We start from the raw sequence: 16,887 nt of genomic DNA, 5'->3' as shown, positions 1-16,887 counted from the left end.
GGCCTGGAAGGACGTGGGCAGTGGGGTCCCGCAGGGCTCGGTCCTCGGGCCCGGCCTGTTCAACATCTTCATCAGTGATTTGGATGAGGGGTTGCAAAGCACCCTGTTCAAATTTGCTGATGACACCAAGATGTGGGGGGATGTGGGCACAATAGAAGGGAGCAACAGGCTACAGTCGGACCTTGACAGGTTACAAGGATGGGCGGAGGAGAACAGGATGGGGGTCAAAGCAGACAAGTGCAAGGTGATGCACCTGGGGAGGAACAACCGGCACCATACCTACAGGCTGGGGAACTCCCCTCTTGTCAGCACGGAGGTGGAAAAGGATCTTGGAGTCATTATTGACTCCAAGATGAACATGGCTCAGCAGTGTGGGGAGGTGGCTAGGAAGGCCAACTGTACCTTGTCGTGCATCCACAGATGCATTTCAAGCAGGACCAAGGAGGTGATCCTCCCCCTCTATGCTGCACTGGTCAGGCCGCAGCTGGAGTACTGCGTCCAGTTCTGGGAGCTGCACTTTAAGAGGGATGTGGACAGCATCGAGAGGGTCCAGAGGAGGGCCACTCGCATGATCAGGGGACAGCAGGGCAGGTCCTATGAGGAAAGGTTATGGGACCTGAACCTGTTCAGCCTCCAGAAGAGAAGGCTGAGGGGGGATCTTGTGGCCTGCTATAAACTAGTCAGGGGGGATCAACAGGCACTGGGGGAGTCCCTGTTCCCCCGAGCGCCGCCAGGAGTGACCAGGAATAACGGTCACAAGCTGGCGGAGGGAAGGTTTAAGTTGGACATCAGGAGGCGCTACTTCACGGTCAGGGCGACTAGGGTCTGGAACCAGCTTCCAAGTGAGGTGGTGCAGGCTCCCACCCTGGGGGTTTTTAAGAGGAGGTTAGGAGGTTACCTCAGTACATAACACCGCTGCCCCCCTAGGTAACGTAGTCCTTAAGTATTTAAGTTATAGTAATCTTGGATGACCCAATTCAGGGTTTGGAACCATCTCACTGGAGATGGTAGCAGGCTGTTTTGGCTCTTTTTGAGTCGCTTCAGCAACTGGAGGATTTGATGGGTCTAGAACTGTTAATGGACTCATAAGAACTGGTCCTGCTGGCAGTATGATGTCTTCAGGATCTGAAAACACCACCTGAAACTTGACCTCATTTCTGTTCCACATGTCTATGAAGTGCCTTGCCATCTGGAGGCTTGGCCTTGTAGCTTCTGGTCTTATAGCTTCAATGGCTTGTAGCTTCACTGGTCTTGTACCTTCAAGGACAGTTGAAGGCGCCCCCTGTGACCCTGTTGCATTGTTTTAGAAGTATATGGGATCATTTTGATTGAAGGTCTGCACAGGTGAAGTATCCTGTTTTGTAAAGAACTGGATTTCTTGCTTTGCTTGGTGCTCTGCTACTAGGTCTCCATGGAGCCAATCCAAATGAGTCTTCACTTGGTAGTTCATCAGTAGTTTTGCAGGACTTTGGCCTGTGGGTGTGCTGAGAGAGTTGGCTGATGTGATTGCAGAGCCACTGGCCATCATTTTTGAAAACTCATGATGATCAGGAGAGGTCCTGGATGATTGGAAAAGGGCAAATATAGTTCCCATCTTTAAGAAAGGGAAAAGGGACTGGTCAGCCTCACCGCAGTCACTGGAAAAATCAGGGAGATAATCTTCAAGGAATTCATTTCTAAGCACTTGGAGGAGAAGGTGATTAGGGACAGTCAGCATGGATTCACCATGGGCTTGTCATACCTGACCACCCTGATTGCCTTCTATGATGAAATGACTAGCTCTGTGGATGTAGGGAGACCAGTGGATGTGGGGAAATGGTATACTTGACTTGAGCAAAGTTTCTTGACTGTTGATGTGGCTTCCCACAACATTTTTGTAGGCAAGCTAAGGAAGTACGGGCTGGATGAATGGACTGTAAATGGATAGGAAACTGGCTGGATCATCGGGCTTAGAGGGAAGTAGTCAATGGCTCAATGCCTAATTAGCAGCTGGTATCAGGCGGAGTGCCCTAGGGGTCAGTCCTGGGACCAGTTTTGTTCAATATATTCATCAGTGACATGGAAGAATGCATAGAGTGCACCCCCAGCAAGTTTGCAGATGATACCAACTTGTGGGGAATAGTAGATATGCTAGATGGTAGGGTTAGGATTCAGAGAGATCTACACAAGTTGAAGGATTGGACTAAATGAAATCTCTTGAGGTTCAATAAGGACAAGTGCAAAGTCCTGCACTTAGGATGGAACAATCCAATTCATGGGTACAGACTGGGGGATGACTGGCTAGGCAGCAGCTCTGCAGAAAAGGACCTGGGGGTTACAGTGGACAATAAGCTGAATATGAGACAACAATGTGCCTTTGTTGCTAAGAAGGCTAATGGCATACTGGGCTGCATTGGTAGGAGTGTTGTCAGCAGGTCAAGGGAAGTGATTATCCCCCTGTATTCAGTACTGGTTAGATCACATCTGGAGTACTGTGCTCAGTTTTGGGCCCCCCAGTACAGAAAGGATGTGAACAAATTGGACAAAGTCAGGTGGGGGACAGAAAAAATGGTTGGAGTGCTGGGGCACATGACTTCTGAGGGGAGGCTGGGAGAACTGGGATTATTTAGTTTAGAGAAGAGAAGACTGAAAGTGGATTTAATAGTGTGCTGCAGAGAGGCAGTCCCTCTGCAGCACACTAAATCTGGTTGGAGCAGCTCCTGGCTGGTAGGCTGACCCTTCCCTCTGGCCCCCGTGCTATCCTGGACTGCTCTGACCCAACTCAATGTGCTGTAGTCCAAGCACATATATAAATGGCATGCTTGGGAGCTTCCCTGGAGCAATAAACTGCAGAGCAATTTGGATATGGATGACCCTGCCTCAGGCTGGAGGTTGGGCTACATAGCCTCGGGAGGTCCCTTCCAGCCTTACTTTTCTATGATTCTGCATGCTGTGCTTTCTCTTCCTTGAGCAGAACCTTTCTAGGAATGATTCTGCCTTTTCTGTGTTTGATGCTAACTACAATCATTAGAGACAGGAATCAGAATGCAGAAGGACTGGAAGTCAGAACCAGAAACTGTGGGATTACTGCTGGTAGACTGGTAAAATTCCTGTGTTTTGGCCCATAATACCTGGCTAAGTTCTGACCAGGACTAGGAGGCAGGCTTGGTCTCATGTCCTGATGTGCAGCAGAGCTTCTGAGGTCAGGGTGGGTTGCTTAGGGATTACATTTAGGGATTTACAGTGTAAGGTTGGCAAGTGTGGGCTAGAGAGAAGCCATATGGTTGACCTTAGTAGTAGTGAAAACATTGCTGACTTTTACGTATTAAGCACTTATTCAAAGCATCCTACTAGTGTTTATCATGGCATAAGACTATTCACAATCAGGTGATATAAGTATAAATGAGAAAAAAAATTGGGTTTTAGTTATTATTTTAATTCATGTTGTGATTATTTAATTACATTTCTTTAAATACGCACTTTATCAATTGGGTAAAGCATAGTGACCCCTAGAAAAAAGGAGGGACAATATTTTGGGCCTTTTCAGAAAGACCTGCGAGCTTATCTCCTATTCAATGGTGTTTGTTCATTCATTTTAAAACAATGAAGAACCACTGTGATTACCTGGTCTGACCTGCTGCATTATACAAGCCATACAATTTTACCTGGCAATTCCTGTATCATGTCTGATAACTTGTTGTTTATCTACAGTATGCAGATCAATGGGACTTAGTATTAAGTGCCTTAGGCAGATGTGGCTAACCTGTGGCATGTATGTCACAAGTGGCACAGGTAGTCTGTATGTGGCATACAGAAGACTGGGAGTGGGTAGGCAGCGCAGCAGCAAATTGGGCTGGGGAAAGAGAATGAGGGCTGGGGAAAGATATTGGAGTGGCACACTGGGTGGGCACAGGGCTTAATTTGTGGTACTATGGCCAAAAATGTTGACCACCAATGGCCTAAGGACTGGATTTTAAAGGTATTTAAGTACTTAACTCCTTTGAAAAATCTGGTTCCAGTTCACTGAGGAAAGTAGGCCTTGTTTCAAACTTACTTGGATACTTTTGAAAATGTTATCCCCACTGTTGAGTTAAAGATTTCAAGTAGCAGAAAATCCACATCTCATTTGTTCAAATTGGTAATTTCCTAACTGATAGTGCAGCTTCAGTTCCTGGTAGCAACAAAGCTAAATGCTGCATATAGACTGGATGCTTTGAAAGATGAGCATCTCAGAAACCAGCATAGGGATTTCAAAGAGAAATTTCCAACCAACGTCTGTTTCAAATTCTTCTCCAGAACTCCTGTTGTGGTCATGAATGCAACCCTACACCAGCTGCCAACCCATTTTGCTAAAGAATGAATTCAATACTAGAGAACCTTTTCTGTGCCCCCTGCTGCTCTTTTTATTGTCTGCCTGTTAAAAATAGAAAGGGTGTGGATTTTTTTCTTTATTTTGGCACAATTCTGTTCTTATGGTTAATGCTTAACAAATACTACCCTTTTTGCCTCGCTCAGGGACACTAAGGGCACTATACATGTGCATCGAGGCTGCCCTGATGAGCTTTAATTACAACATAGTATCATAGTAGCTAGGGTCAGGAGTGACCTGAACAGATCATCTAGCCTGGCCCCCTGCCACAGGCAGGAATGAATGCTGCGTTCACAAGACCCCAGACAGGTGATCATCCAACCTCCTCTTGAATTTGCCCAAGGTAGGGGCGAGGACCACTTCCCTGGGAAGTTGGTTCCAGACTTTGGCCACCCTAACTGTAAAATATTGCCTTCTGATCTCTAACCTAAACCTATTCACCATCAGCTTATGACCATTTTTCCTTGTCACCCCAGGTGGTGCTGGGGAGAAAAGGGCTCTACCTATTTGCTGTTGATCTCCCCTGATGAGTTTGTAGGCAGCCACCAGGTCCCCCCTCAGCCTCCTCTTGCTGAGGCTGAACAGGTTCAGGTCCCTCAGTCTCTCCTTGTAGGGTCTGTCCTGCTGCCCTCTCACCAAGCTGGTGGCCCTCCTCTGAACTCCAGGGTGTTGAGGGAGCTAGCAGGGGTTATTGCAGGGCCCTTGGCACGACTTTATGAGCACTCGTGGTGCTCGGGCCAGGTGCCAGACGATTGGAAGATAGCCAATGTGGTCCCCATCTTTAAGAAAGGGAGGAGGGAGGACCCAGGCAACTATAGGCCCGTCAGTCTTACCTCAATCCTGGGGAAACTCTTTGAGAAGATCATCAAGGAGCACATCTGTGATGGGCTGGCATCGGAGATGATGCTCAGGGGCAACCAGCACAGTTTCATTAGGGGCAGGTCATGTCAGACCAACCTGATTGCCTTTTACAATCAGGTCACAAAAGCACTGGATGCAGGTGTTGCCGTGGATGTAGTCTTTCTGGACTTCAGCAAGGCCTTTGACACTGGCTCCTACCCCATCCTCATTAAAAAACTTGGCGACTGTGGCATCGATGCCTACACGGTCAGATGGATTGCTAATTGGCTGAAGGGTTGTACTCAGAGGGTGGTGGTGGATGGGTCATATTCGACCTGGGGGGAAGTGGGCAGCGGAGTCCCCCAGGGCTCGGTCCTTGGGCCCGCACTGTTCAATTTCTTTATCAGCGATTTGGATGGACCCTATCATGGCTAGGATCTGGAACCAACTTCCAAGGGAAGTGGTGCTGGCTCCTACCCTGGGGGTCTTTAAGAAGCGGCTCGATGCCTACCTGGCTGGGGTCACTTGAGCCCAGTTTCCCTCTTGCCCAGGCAGGGGGTCGGACTTGAAGATCTACAAGGTCCCTTCCGACCCTACTTCCATGATTCTATGAAGCAGACCGGGCTGATAGCACACGATCCCGTCCGATCTCGGAAGCTAAGCAGTCCTGGGCCCAGCTAGTACTTGGATGGGAGACCGCCTGGAAATCCCGGGTGCCGTAGGCCACCCACCCTTATATGAGGAGAGACTGGGGCATATGAGGAGAGACTGGGGCACCTGGACCTCTTCAGCCTCTGCAAGAGAAGGTTGAGAGGCGACCTTGTGGCTGCCTATAAGTTCATCATGGGGGCACAGAAGGGAATTGGTGAGGTTTTATTCACCATGGCGCCCCCGGGGTTTACAAGAAATAATGGCCACAAGCTAGCAGAGAGCAGATTTAGACGAGACATTAGGAAGAACTTCTTCACAGTTCAAGTGGCCAAGGTCTGGAATGGGCTCCCAAGGGAGGTGGTGCTCTCCCCTACCCTGGGGGTCTTCAAGAGGAGGTTAGATAAGCATCTAGCTGGGGTCATCTGAACCCAGCACACTTTCCTGCTTATGCAGGGGGTTGGACTTGATGATCTATTGAGGTCCCTTTCGATCCTAGCATCTATGAATCTATGAACCCTCTCCAGACTGGCCACATCCCTTTTGAAGTGCGGTGCCCAGTACTGGACGCAGTACTTCAACTGCGGCCTGACCAAAGTCACATAGAGGGGGGAGTATCACCTCTGTGGACCGGCTTGAGATGCATCTTTGGATGCATGACAAGGTATGGCTGGCCTTGCTGGCTGCGGTCTGGCATTGGTGGCTCATGTTCATCTTGGAGTCAATAATGACTCCAAGATCCCTTTCCGCCTCTGTGCTTTCAAGAAGGGAACTCCTCAGCCTGTATGTATGCTGTGGATTCCTTCTGCCAAGGTGCAGCACCCTGCATTTCTCTACGTTGAAACCCATCCTATTCTCGTCTGCCCACTTTTGTAGTCTGTCTAAATCTAGTTGTAGCCTCTCTCTCCCTTCAAGTGTGTCCACCTTGCCTCACATCTTAGTGTCATCAGCAAACTTGGACAGCATGCTTTCCATCCCCTTGTCCAAGTCGCTGATGAAGATGTTAAACAGTGTGGGCCTCAGGACCAAGCCCTGGGGTACCCCACTTATCACATGTTGCCAGGTTGAGTACAACCCGTCCAGCACTACTCTCTGGGTGTGCCCCATCAGCCAATTTTTTACCCATCCAACTGTGTAGGCATCAATGCCACAGTCGCTTAATTTATTGATGAGGATGGGGTGAGAGACCGTGTCAAAGACCTTCTTAAAGTCTAGAAAGACTACATCCACGGTGACACCATCATCCAAGAATTTAGTTACTTGGTCATAAAAGGCAATCAGGTTGGTCAGGCAGGACCTGCCTTTGAGCCCATGCTGATTGCCCCTGAGCATGATCTCCCCTGCTGGCCCACCACAGATGTGTTCCTTGCTGATTCTCTCCAAGATTTTCCCAAGCACCGAGGTGAGGCTTACAGGCCATAGTTACTTGGGTCCTCCTTCCTCCCTTTCTTGAAAATTGGAACCACATTAGTCAGTTGCCAATCCCCCGGCACCTGGCCAGATTACCACAAATGCTCATACAGCTGGGCCAAGGGCTCCGCAATGACCCCTGCCAGCTCGCTCAACACCCTTCGAGTGAAAGGCATCTGGACCTGCAGATTTAAAAATGTCTAGCCCTTCCAGAAGATCCCTAACTACATCTGCACTGACTGAAGGCCTGACAGAGCTATCCCCAAGAATGTCCCTACTTCTGGTAGGTGGGATATCCCGGTCCCTGTTCAAGAAAACAGAGGCAAAGAAACTGTTAAAAATATCGGCTTTCTTGTCTGGCATCGCCACAAGATTACCATTTGTGTCTTGCAGGGGCCCCACATTTCCTGGGGCCTTCTTCTTGCTCCCAATGTACTTGAAAAAGGACTTTTTGTTGTCCTTAATCCTGGATGCTAGCCTGAGGTCCATCTCTACTTTGGCCTTCCTAATAGCCCTCCTGTACTCACGGGCCAAGGAGGAGTACTCTTCCTTGGTGATAGCTCCTCCCTTCCACTGGTTGTACACCCCACTTTTAGTCCTCAGGCATTGCTGAATGCCCTTGCTGAGCCAAGGGGGTTTCTAAGCATTCTTACCACCCTTGCTTCTCTCAGGGACTGTTATTCTTTGGGCCTGGAGGATCACCCCCTTAAGGTACGACCATACCTCGTGGACTCCTATCTCCTTCACCTTCTGGGCCCTCAGCGCCTCACCCACTAGTCTCCTAAGCTCATTGAAGTTGGCCCTTCTGAAGTCAAGGACATGTCAGAGAAGACTCAATTAATTGTGTTTGCTGATGTGTGGTAATTACTGTGCTCCAGCAGACTCCAGTATCGTGTTCTGGCACTCCCATGCTGAAAAATGCCAGTGGGGATACTTTAACTAAAACTTGTTTTGATGAGTGGGGATGCTGAAACACATGACGCTCCAGGCGCTTTAATTAGAGTGGATCTCAGAGCCGGTCTAATTAAAGTGCTCCCCCCGCCCACGGCCTCCCAGAACACATGTATAAATTCCCTTAATTCTGCATGCAGTTTTGATTATATTAGTTGTAATGATTACATATGGGAACTACTTATACTGCATAAGCAAGAGGATAACAGAGGAAGTTAATCAAAAAGAAATTGGCCCAAAGGAACAGCAGGCTAATCTGCCTTAATCCCACAGACAGGTGGATTTTCCTTTTCCAGCATCAACTGGGTTGGCACTAGGCTGCTGGAAAGAGCTGTCCCATGACTGAGCACATGCACTTTGACAGCTTTCAAGAACAAGTAGAACAATAAATTAAATTTGTGATGATAATAGAGAAGAAGAGCCAAAGAAACCATATTACGTACAAATGAAGAGGAAAGATACCTATGTCAATAGGTTCTTCAATGGCTCTCTGAGTTATTGTGCAACTGTTGGTTAAGATTCCTGTTTCAGAGAAATGTATTGTATGCAATCCATATGGAAGCTTATAAGTTTTGGTGGCTTGTCAACAATGAGTGATGGATTCTGTACCTTTCTACAGCACAGGTACCAGGACCAAAACATACATGCTTCTTATAGCTACTGCTACTGTTGTTGGAGTAGTAAGGAACCTGATACCATGGACCTGAGTCACTTCATTTTGAAATGTACTAGAGGCTCTGGATTATCAGAACCTGTTGTAACCCAACTTCAAAACTCCCCAATAAGAGTTAAGTGAATTAAGACTTCTTGGTTAGGGACAGACATTACACATACACTGGTTTAAACCTGTAACAGAACATAAGGTCAATGCACATAAAACAGTTTCAAAATGGCTGAAACTGGTTTAAGATAAACCTGATTGAATGTAGTGTCAGACTTAACAGATTTGGGTCAAACCAGTTTACACAATGTCTGTCCCAGACCCCCATCCTGGTTTAAGTTCAATCATAGTACCCCAGCATCCCAGATGCTTTGCAGCCCTGGGCTGGGCTGGGCTGTCTGCTGGAGTAGAGCAGGGTTGACTCCACCCCTCTGCTTCCTAGCCAGAGCACTATCACTGCTCCAGCTACCTGAGGGACTGCAGAGGCTGCCCCCCCCCCCCCCGCTGGCTTTTCAAGCGGGCACCCCCCCCCCTGCCTCTCTTTCATGACAGGGACCCCAGAGCAGGGACCTGGCATCTGGCCATGCCCCCACTCCTCCCATGCTAGCTAATGCTGAGTGGTGTTTGTGTGGGCCTCCAATTTCACTAGAATAAAGGTAGACAGCTAGTGCAAATTCACCCTTGCAGATAAGAAGAGCTTGAAACTAATGAGAGAGATTTTTTTTTGTAGGGCTTGATGGGATGATACACTTTGTTCTGATAAGGTACCTGCTGGCTGCAATCTGTCAGTCTTCAAGAGGGGACAGAGAAAGGTGTTAGAAATGACCTGGTTTGCAGACAGTATGAAGAAGCAGGGAGAAGGAGATTTGAAAAGCTCAGTATCCTCAACAGATGCAGGGTCTGGCAACACTCCCCACCCCTTGAGCAGCAAGTTGGGAAAAGCCTGGGATAGTGCAGGCAGGGTGGGGGTTTACCCCACTCCCTAATAAGAGCTTCCTGCTAGAGCCTGGCCACACCCCACCTCAGCTCAGCACTAGAGAAGGGAAGGGAGGGCTGCTCTAGCACCCTCCAGCTTCTAGCTGAGCCACTGCAGGCATGTGCCTGCATTTCTGGAATGAAAAGGAAATGCCTATCTACCTCCAAATTGATTCAAGTGTTGCAGATTAACCTGCAAAGATTGAATCAATTCAGGTTCTGGCTTTTTGAATGTCTGTCCCTAGCCCATTTGTCTACTTTACCCTGGTGAATTACCATACTGTTTCAATTGCAAGTTGACCATGAATGTAAGTCAAGCCTGTGTTTTCAAGTTTAGTTTTAGGAAAAACAGCTTTTTCCTGGAATACAAGTCACCAACTACAGATAAATATCTTGAACTACCTTTACAATGCCCTTATGAAATCCTCTGGGAGACTCCTGTAGCCAAGGCCTGGACTAACCAGGTTTAAATGCAGTAAAAATACTGCAATAAAACTGCACTTGAAAAGATTTCTGACTTGGTATTTTTACTGGATGCACAAAAACATATCAAGTAGTAAAGTCAGTAATAGAGGGAACTTGATTATAGATTGACTCATGCATAAATTGAGTGAGGTTTTGCTTTCCTTTTGGAGGAAAAAGTAAACTTGTAATCCAAACAACACAGTAAATATCATTGGTAATGCACAGAAGAGAGAAACAATTAGTTGGAATGTTTCTGGTTTCACTGCTATACTAGATCTGAAAAACAAAGAGGCATAACAGGTAGTTTCTATGACCTGGGGGGCAGCAGTGGTGTTTGGGCCTATAATGATGGCAGCTACCATTCTTATATCCCCTCAACATCGGTGCTCAAGCCTGGTGCCCCACTTACCCACTAGTTATGCTATTGGAAAAGCCTGATCAGATGAGCGTTTTTTTTTTTGAAAGCCAGTCATAGATTCTTTGCCAGAATGGGGTACGTGTATGTGAATTTTACCATTAGCAGGTAATGGAACTCTCTCTATTGCCCACTCTTTGATGGTGCTTTTTTGCTCTGGAGAGACATTGGTGAAGATTTCTGCTTGACATTTGGCTGGGTAGATATGAAAAAGGGCTAGAAAGACTAGAAATATTCTACCTACTCTGTTGTGCAGATGAGAGTTCAAAGAGTCAGTTTTCACTGCTTTTACATTAGTGGCTTTCAACCTTTCCAGATAGAAGGCACCCCTTGCTAGACTCAAGGCACTCCTTGGAAATGCCAGTTCTTAATTTTCATTTGTTTTTTGATTAAGGAAAAATAATAGAACAATTTTTCTGGTGCAAACAACTCAGACTACAAACAGTCGCAATGTTTTTTATGCTCCAAATACCTATTTGAAATCTCTGGTTTTATCTTATAAATCATACATGCATATGTAACAGTACTAATATAGCATGGCTCCCTGAGGCACCCTGAAAGGATCTGAAGGTACTCCAGAGTGCTGTGGCACCTTGATTGAGAATCACTGTTCTACATTAAATAAGAGCAACACAATTATGTAATAAGCCTAAGACTCTTGGTTCAAAGAAAAAGGGAAAACTGTGCTTCAAGTCCATTATAATATCTGTATTTATCCATACCTGTGAGCACAAACATTGTTTGTGATTAGAATACAAAAGAGATATTAATATAACCTTTCATTCTTAACTGCAGTGAACAAAAGGAAGCACTAATGGCTTTGAACTGTAGAGTTCTGTAAGCCACTCTCTTTTTTTCCCCCCTGATTACAAAAATTATAGGTAAATGAATAGCTGGGTAGAATAATAGCATGTCCTCACCTTTACAAGAGTCTTTGTGTCATTGACAATGTCATTGTGCAGTGTACCAATAGGAACTGATGCATATGGAGGTGCAGATGTGATAAAGGCACCTGTTAGGGTTCAAAATGGAAAGTAAGTGAGAAAGGGACATTCATTAGAAAAAAGGCAAATAACTGTCACTCTTCTTTGTCACTTTAGATGTCATTTGACAGGAGATATGATTCCTATGTAGTGTACATATGAGTGGAGAAAGCCTAAGCTGTAGTAGTATGAATTATTCTGTAACTGAAACTCCTCCTCTTATATGTAATGCATGGTTTTCATTAGGAACGTAAGTCAGTGAGGTTGCATATGTTTAACTGAAAGTGGAATTTAGCCATGTGGATATGTAAGAACAGGCTAGATGCATTATTTTCTGCTATATTTTATTAATGCTCAGTATACCAAAGTGCATATTTGATTCTGCTTGTTTTAAATTTTGTTTCTATCATTTACACCTTTTATATTATTGAAAGTAACAAACAATCTTGGAAGAATCATAAATTTTCCAGCTGGAGACAACTGAATTTGGAAGCAAAGACACCATAGTTGAAGTTGTATTTGATAAACTTCCATAATTTTTGTAGCAGTACACATTACACTTGTTGCTCCATTGTACCAGGCTCCATTTTTTGCTATTACAATTATACTCTATTGTGAGAAACTCTGCTTTGTTTTGTAATATTTCTTTACCATAGTATTGCATGTTGGAGTTTTCTTTTTTGTAATCTGGGAAATAATGGGTTAATTAGACCTGGGGGTGAAGGTGGTGCTCTACATATGTTTCAGCTACCAGAAGAGGGACTATCAAGAATACACGGCATTCATTTGTATATGAAGAAGCATTGGAGTATTATTGAATTCAGGCTCCAGCACCTAGCTGTGTCTGGCTGGAAGGAGTGGTATCAAAGAAGTCCCAGTGTGAGAGAGAGGCTTGAGGAAAGAACTTCCAGAGACACAAGGATACTGAGACTATGGACAGTCATTCAGTTCCAGAGCTGTAAAGCCAGAAAGTGTGTTAAGAGGAAACCTGCAGGCATTCCAGCCCCCTGACTGAAGAGCAACTAAGATGGTCTCTCAGCCACAGGGCAATAGGAAGGCACTCCTTTGTTTCTCCTTCCCCAACATGGGTTGGAGGTAGCTGCAGGAAAGAGGCAACTTCTAGCCACCTGAGGTGATCCCTACTCTGCCCTCCTGTAGGTGAACTGGAGCTAAGCTTGCAGCCCCCACTGGTGACCTGGGAGGCAGCTGCTTTCCTCACCCCTAGCACTCTCAGGCATTCTTGATGATTCTTGTATAGGAAGTTTGGTGCGGTCCAAAGGGCTGGAGTTGGCCTTGGAGTTTGAACAGGCTTGGCATTGTTCAAAAGGCTGGAAGTAGGGTCTCCACAGGGCTCCCTGGAAGGGCCCCTCGAATGGGAAGAGGAAGAGCAGAGGTCTGTGGGATAGCGGGGATTCTAGGGACCCCAAGGGAAGTGAACAGGTGTTATAGATGGCACTAGATAACTTCTCTCTCCATTTTGGTTGGAAATGCTAACATTTTTGCAAAGTGTTGCTTTTCTTTTTCCAACTTCCTCCCTCCCCCCAAAATATAAAAAAAACAAACTTTAATGCCTATACATAGTTTTTATACCTGGAAAAAGACATTTTTCCCTGCACAAATATAATACCTGTCCATGGCCTGAGTCCTGAGGGAAAAGGCAACCTAGCCTAGGAACTCTGCCTGAGATTTGGCCTAGGCATTGTGACACAAGGATTCTGCCTGCTATCTTGCTGTTAACTAATAAATGCTGTTCTATTTTAAAGGACCTGTCTGTTTCACTGCATGCAACTTTGGATGCACACTATCCCCGTAAAGAAGTAGGGTCTCTCTAGGAACTGAGCCAGAAAACAACTCACTGGATTTGCCAGGGATAACCAGGTAGTGCAAGGACCAGAAAGCCTGGTTTCTGAGTCCAGGAAACCTGGTCCTCACCTGTTCTAGAAGCTATGCCTCGGCTGGCATCAAGGTAGTGCTCAAAGGCTGCATCTACACAAGATGTTTACCATGCAGTAAACTAATTAGTTGTATAGTAAACATCTCGGTGTCTATATATGCATCCCTATGAGGCTGGACTAAACTAATTCACTTTGCAGGATAGTACTTGTAAGTAGAAATACTATACATGTGTAGATGCTGTCTTGGCTGGCTGGGGCATGCAGGTGCTTCAGTGTTGGGGCTGCCTGCTGATTAGCCCCACACTGAAGCAGCCTTGTGCCCCAGCCAGCCCCTCTGCAGCACACTGAGACAGGGGGAGAAACCTTGGGCTAGCAGGCTGACTCCCTGGGTGCCCTGCCAGAAGGGGCTGCTCTGATCTGGCTCAATATGCTCAACTCTTGGGCATGCGTTCAAATGGAAATAAACTCCCAGAACATAGCTAGACACTCAAATGAGCACCAACACCCTGAGATACTTGCATAGTGACAGAAAACCTTAGGCAACCAGGGGGGAACTCAGGTGCCTTTATGGGAACACCAGAAGTATGGGCAACAAACAGGAGGAACTGGCTCTCCTTCTGATAGATGAGGAATTTGACCTCATTGGGTTGACAGAGATCTGGTGGGATGACATGCACGATTGGGCTGTGGATATCAATGGCTATAGGTTCTACAGGAAGGACCACATTGGGAAGAAGGGAGGAGGGGTGGCCCTCAATGTGAAAGAGCGGTACCCTCCCTGCAGGTCAGGTTTGATAGTGGGAAGAGGTCCCTTGAGACCCTCTGGGTCAAGATACAAGGGGGCTCAGGAGAGGGTAACCTGATGGTGGGAGTCTACTACAGGCCTCCCTCCCAAGAAGAGAACAATCAGGCATTTTCCAGGGAACAGGATGAGGCAGCCAGCACTAAAGACCTGATTGCCATGACTTCAGTTACCTTGACATCTGTTAGGGGGATCATTTGGCCAGCTCTAGCAAGTTGGCCAATTTCTTGGCAACTATTGATGATTTATTCCTGTCAAAGGTTGTTGAAGTGCCGGCTAGGGGGGAAACCATTCTGGACTTAGTGCTTACCAAAGGGGGAGGATATGGTAGGCAACCTGAGGATTGGTGGTACTCTGGGTGACGATGACCATGATCTGATTAAGTTCACCATCCACCAGAAAGCTAGGATTTCAATTAGTAGAACACAAGCCCTAGATTTTAGTAGGGCAGGCTTTAACAAACTCAGGAGTTCAGTTAGAAAGCCCCTCTGCGATGAGCAACTGGAGGATGTGGGGGTTCAGAGGCAATGGTGCCTCCTCAAGGGAGAAATCCTCTCTGCTCAAAAAGAGGTAATTTCCATGAGATTAAAAACTGGGAAAGGAGCCAAGAGACCCGCTTGGCTCAACAGGGATACTAGATAATGTTTGAAAAAGAAAAAGGACAGATCTAGGCAATGGAAAAAAGGATCAGCAACCAGAGAAGAGTTCACTTATATAACCAGGGTCTGCAGGTATGAGATATGGAAAGCCAAAGCAGGCATGGAGATTAATTTAGCATCCAAAATTAAGGACAACAAAATGTTCCCCATGTACCTGTAAAAGGACAAGAAGAAATCAAGCTCCACTGTGGGACCCCTACTGAATATGGAAGGGCAGCCAACAGTAGTTCCCCATGAAAAGGCAGACCCCTAAATGGTTACTTCACATCAGTATTCCAGAAAACTAACAACAGCTGTCCACCTGTCCAGAGGCCCAAGGAATATTAGGAAGTCAACAGACAACATGAAATCAGCCCGACCAGGTGAGGGTCCTCTTAGAACAATTGGACAATTTTAAGTCCACTGGGCCAGATGACCTACATCCTAGAGTCCTAAAAGAACTGGCTGAATTCATAGCAGGGTCTTTGGTGAACGTATTTGAGAAGTTGTGGAACTTGGGAGTGGTCCCAGATGACTGGAAGAGGGCCAACGTAGTATCCAACTTTAAGAAAGGGAGGAGGGATGACCCTGCAAACTATAGACCGGTCAGTCTGAATTTGCTCCTAGGAAAAACTTTTGAAAAAATTGTTAAGGAGGCCATCAATCACAAACTGGTAACTGACAGGGTATTAGAAACAACCAGCACAGCTTTGTGGAGAGTAGGTCATGCTTAACAAACTTGTGTCCTTTTATGACCAGGTAACTAATAGTGCTGTGCAAAGCTTTGGATTGTGATTCAGATTTGGAGATGATTTGGATGATTCAGAAGCTGAATCTATGAATCCAAATTGAATTTCTAGAAGCTTTAGGCTTTTTGAATCGATTTGGAGCTTCCAAATGGATTTGGAAAAGATTCAGCGATTCAGAGATTCGGCCATAGGGTATAATGAGGAATCAATGAAATATCTATAACTTTGTTATTTTTAGGCCGATTCAGATGAAACTTGCAGTGATGGTATCTGCTGCTGAGGGCATAAAGCCTGCCAGGTTTCAGGGTGACAGGCACAGACATTTCTGGGAAACTGCACCTCAAATTCCTGAAAGCAAAACTCATGTCACGTGTGTGTGTTAAGCCACAGTGGGGTGAAAACTGCAGGGGTTGTAGCTCTTGCTGGTCCACAAAGCCTGCCAAGCTTCAAGGAGATTGAGGTGCAGTTTCCCAGAAACCCCTGCACCTGACTGCTGACAAGCAAAACTCATGACATAGGTGACATTGTGTGTGTGTTAAGGCACAGGGGGGTGAAAACTGCGGGGCTCCTAGGGCCTGCTGTGGCCACAACACCTGCCAGCTATCAAGGAGATAGGTGCAGGGGGAGTCTGGGTTCTGGGGCCCTGCACCTCCGGCCACAGGCAGGCAAAACTTGTGGGACTGTGTGTGTGTTCAGGTGCATCCTTCGTGGTGCGGGGGCCTCTGAACAACATGGCAGTGTGCCCCCTGTGAGGTCTCCTCCTCCCCTACCACCTTGGCCTGGTCCACCACTGTAAATGATGGCAGATCAAAATAACTTTTGTGAGAGCCCGGCAGGACAAATTATGATGAGGGGAAACCAGCACGGGTTCGTGGCAGGCAGATCGTGCCTGACCAATCTAGTTTCTTTTTATGACCAGGTTACGAAACGCCTGGACACAGGAGGAGGGGTGGATGTCGTATACTTAGACTTCAGGAAGGCCTTCAATGTAGTATCCCACCCCATACTGGTGAACAAGTTAAGAGGCTGTGACTTGGATGACTACACAGTCCGGTGGGTGGCAAATTGGCTGGAGGGCCACACCCAGAGAGTCGTGGTGGATGGGTC

The 16,887-nt window shown here is 46.6% G+C and overlaps 1 protein-coding gene and 1 pseudogene across 1 annotated transcript in view; one reads left to right on the top strand and one right to left on the bottom strand.

Annotated features, from left to right (window-relative positions):
* Positions 1 to 16,887, bottom strand: part of IMPG1 (interphotoreceptor matrix proteoglycan 1) — a 128,012-nt gene that overhangs the window by 67,098 nt on the left and 44,027 nt on the right. Inside the window, exon 6 of the mRNA XM_025200084.1 lies at positions 11,634 to 11,725. Within this exon, the coding sequence (XP_025055869.1) occupies positions 11,634 to 11,725 (92 nt within the window). The remainder of the gene's footprint in view (positions 1 to 11,633; positions 11,726 to 16,887) is intronic.
* On the top strand, positions 5,794 to 5,913 carry LOC112549753 (annotated as a pseudogene).

The sequence above is a fragment of the Alligator sinensis genome, unplaced genomic scaffold, assembly GCF_000455745.1.
Source record: "Alligator sinensis unplaced genomic scaffold, ASM45574v1 scaffold37_1, whole genome shotgun sequence".
In the NCBI taxonomy this organism is placed as follows: domain Eukaryota; kingdom Metazoa; phylum Chordata; order Crocodylia; family Alligatoridae; genus Alligator; species Alligator sinensis.
This window is presented reverse-complemented; position numbering and strand designations above follow the sequence as displayed.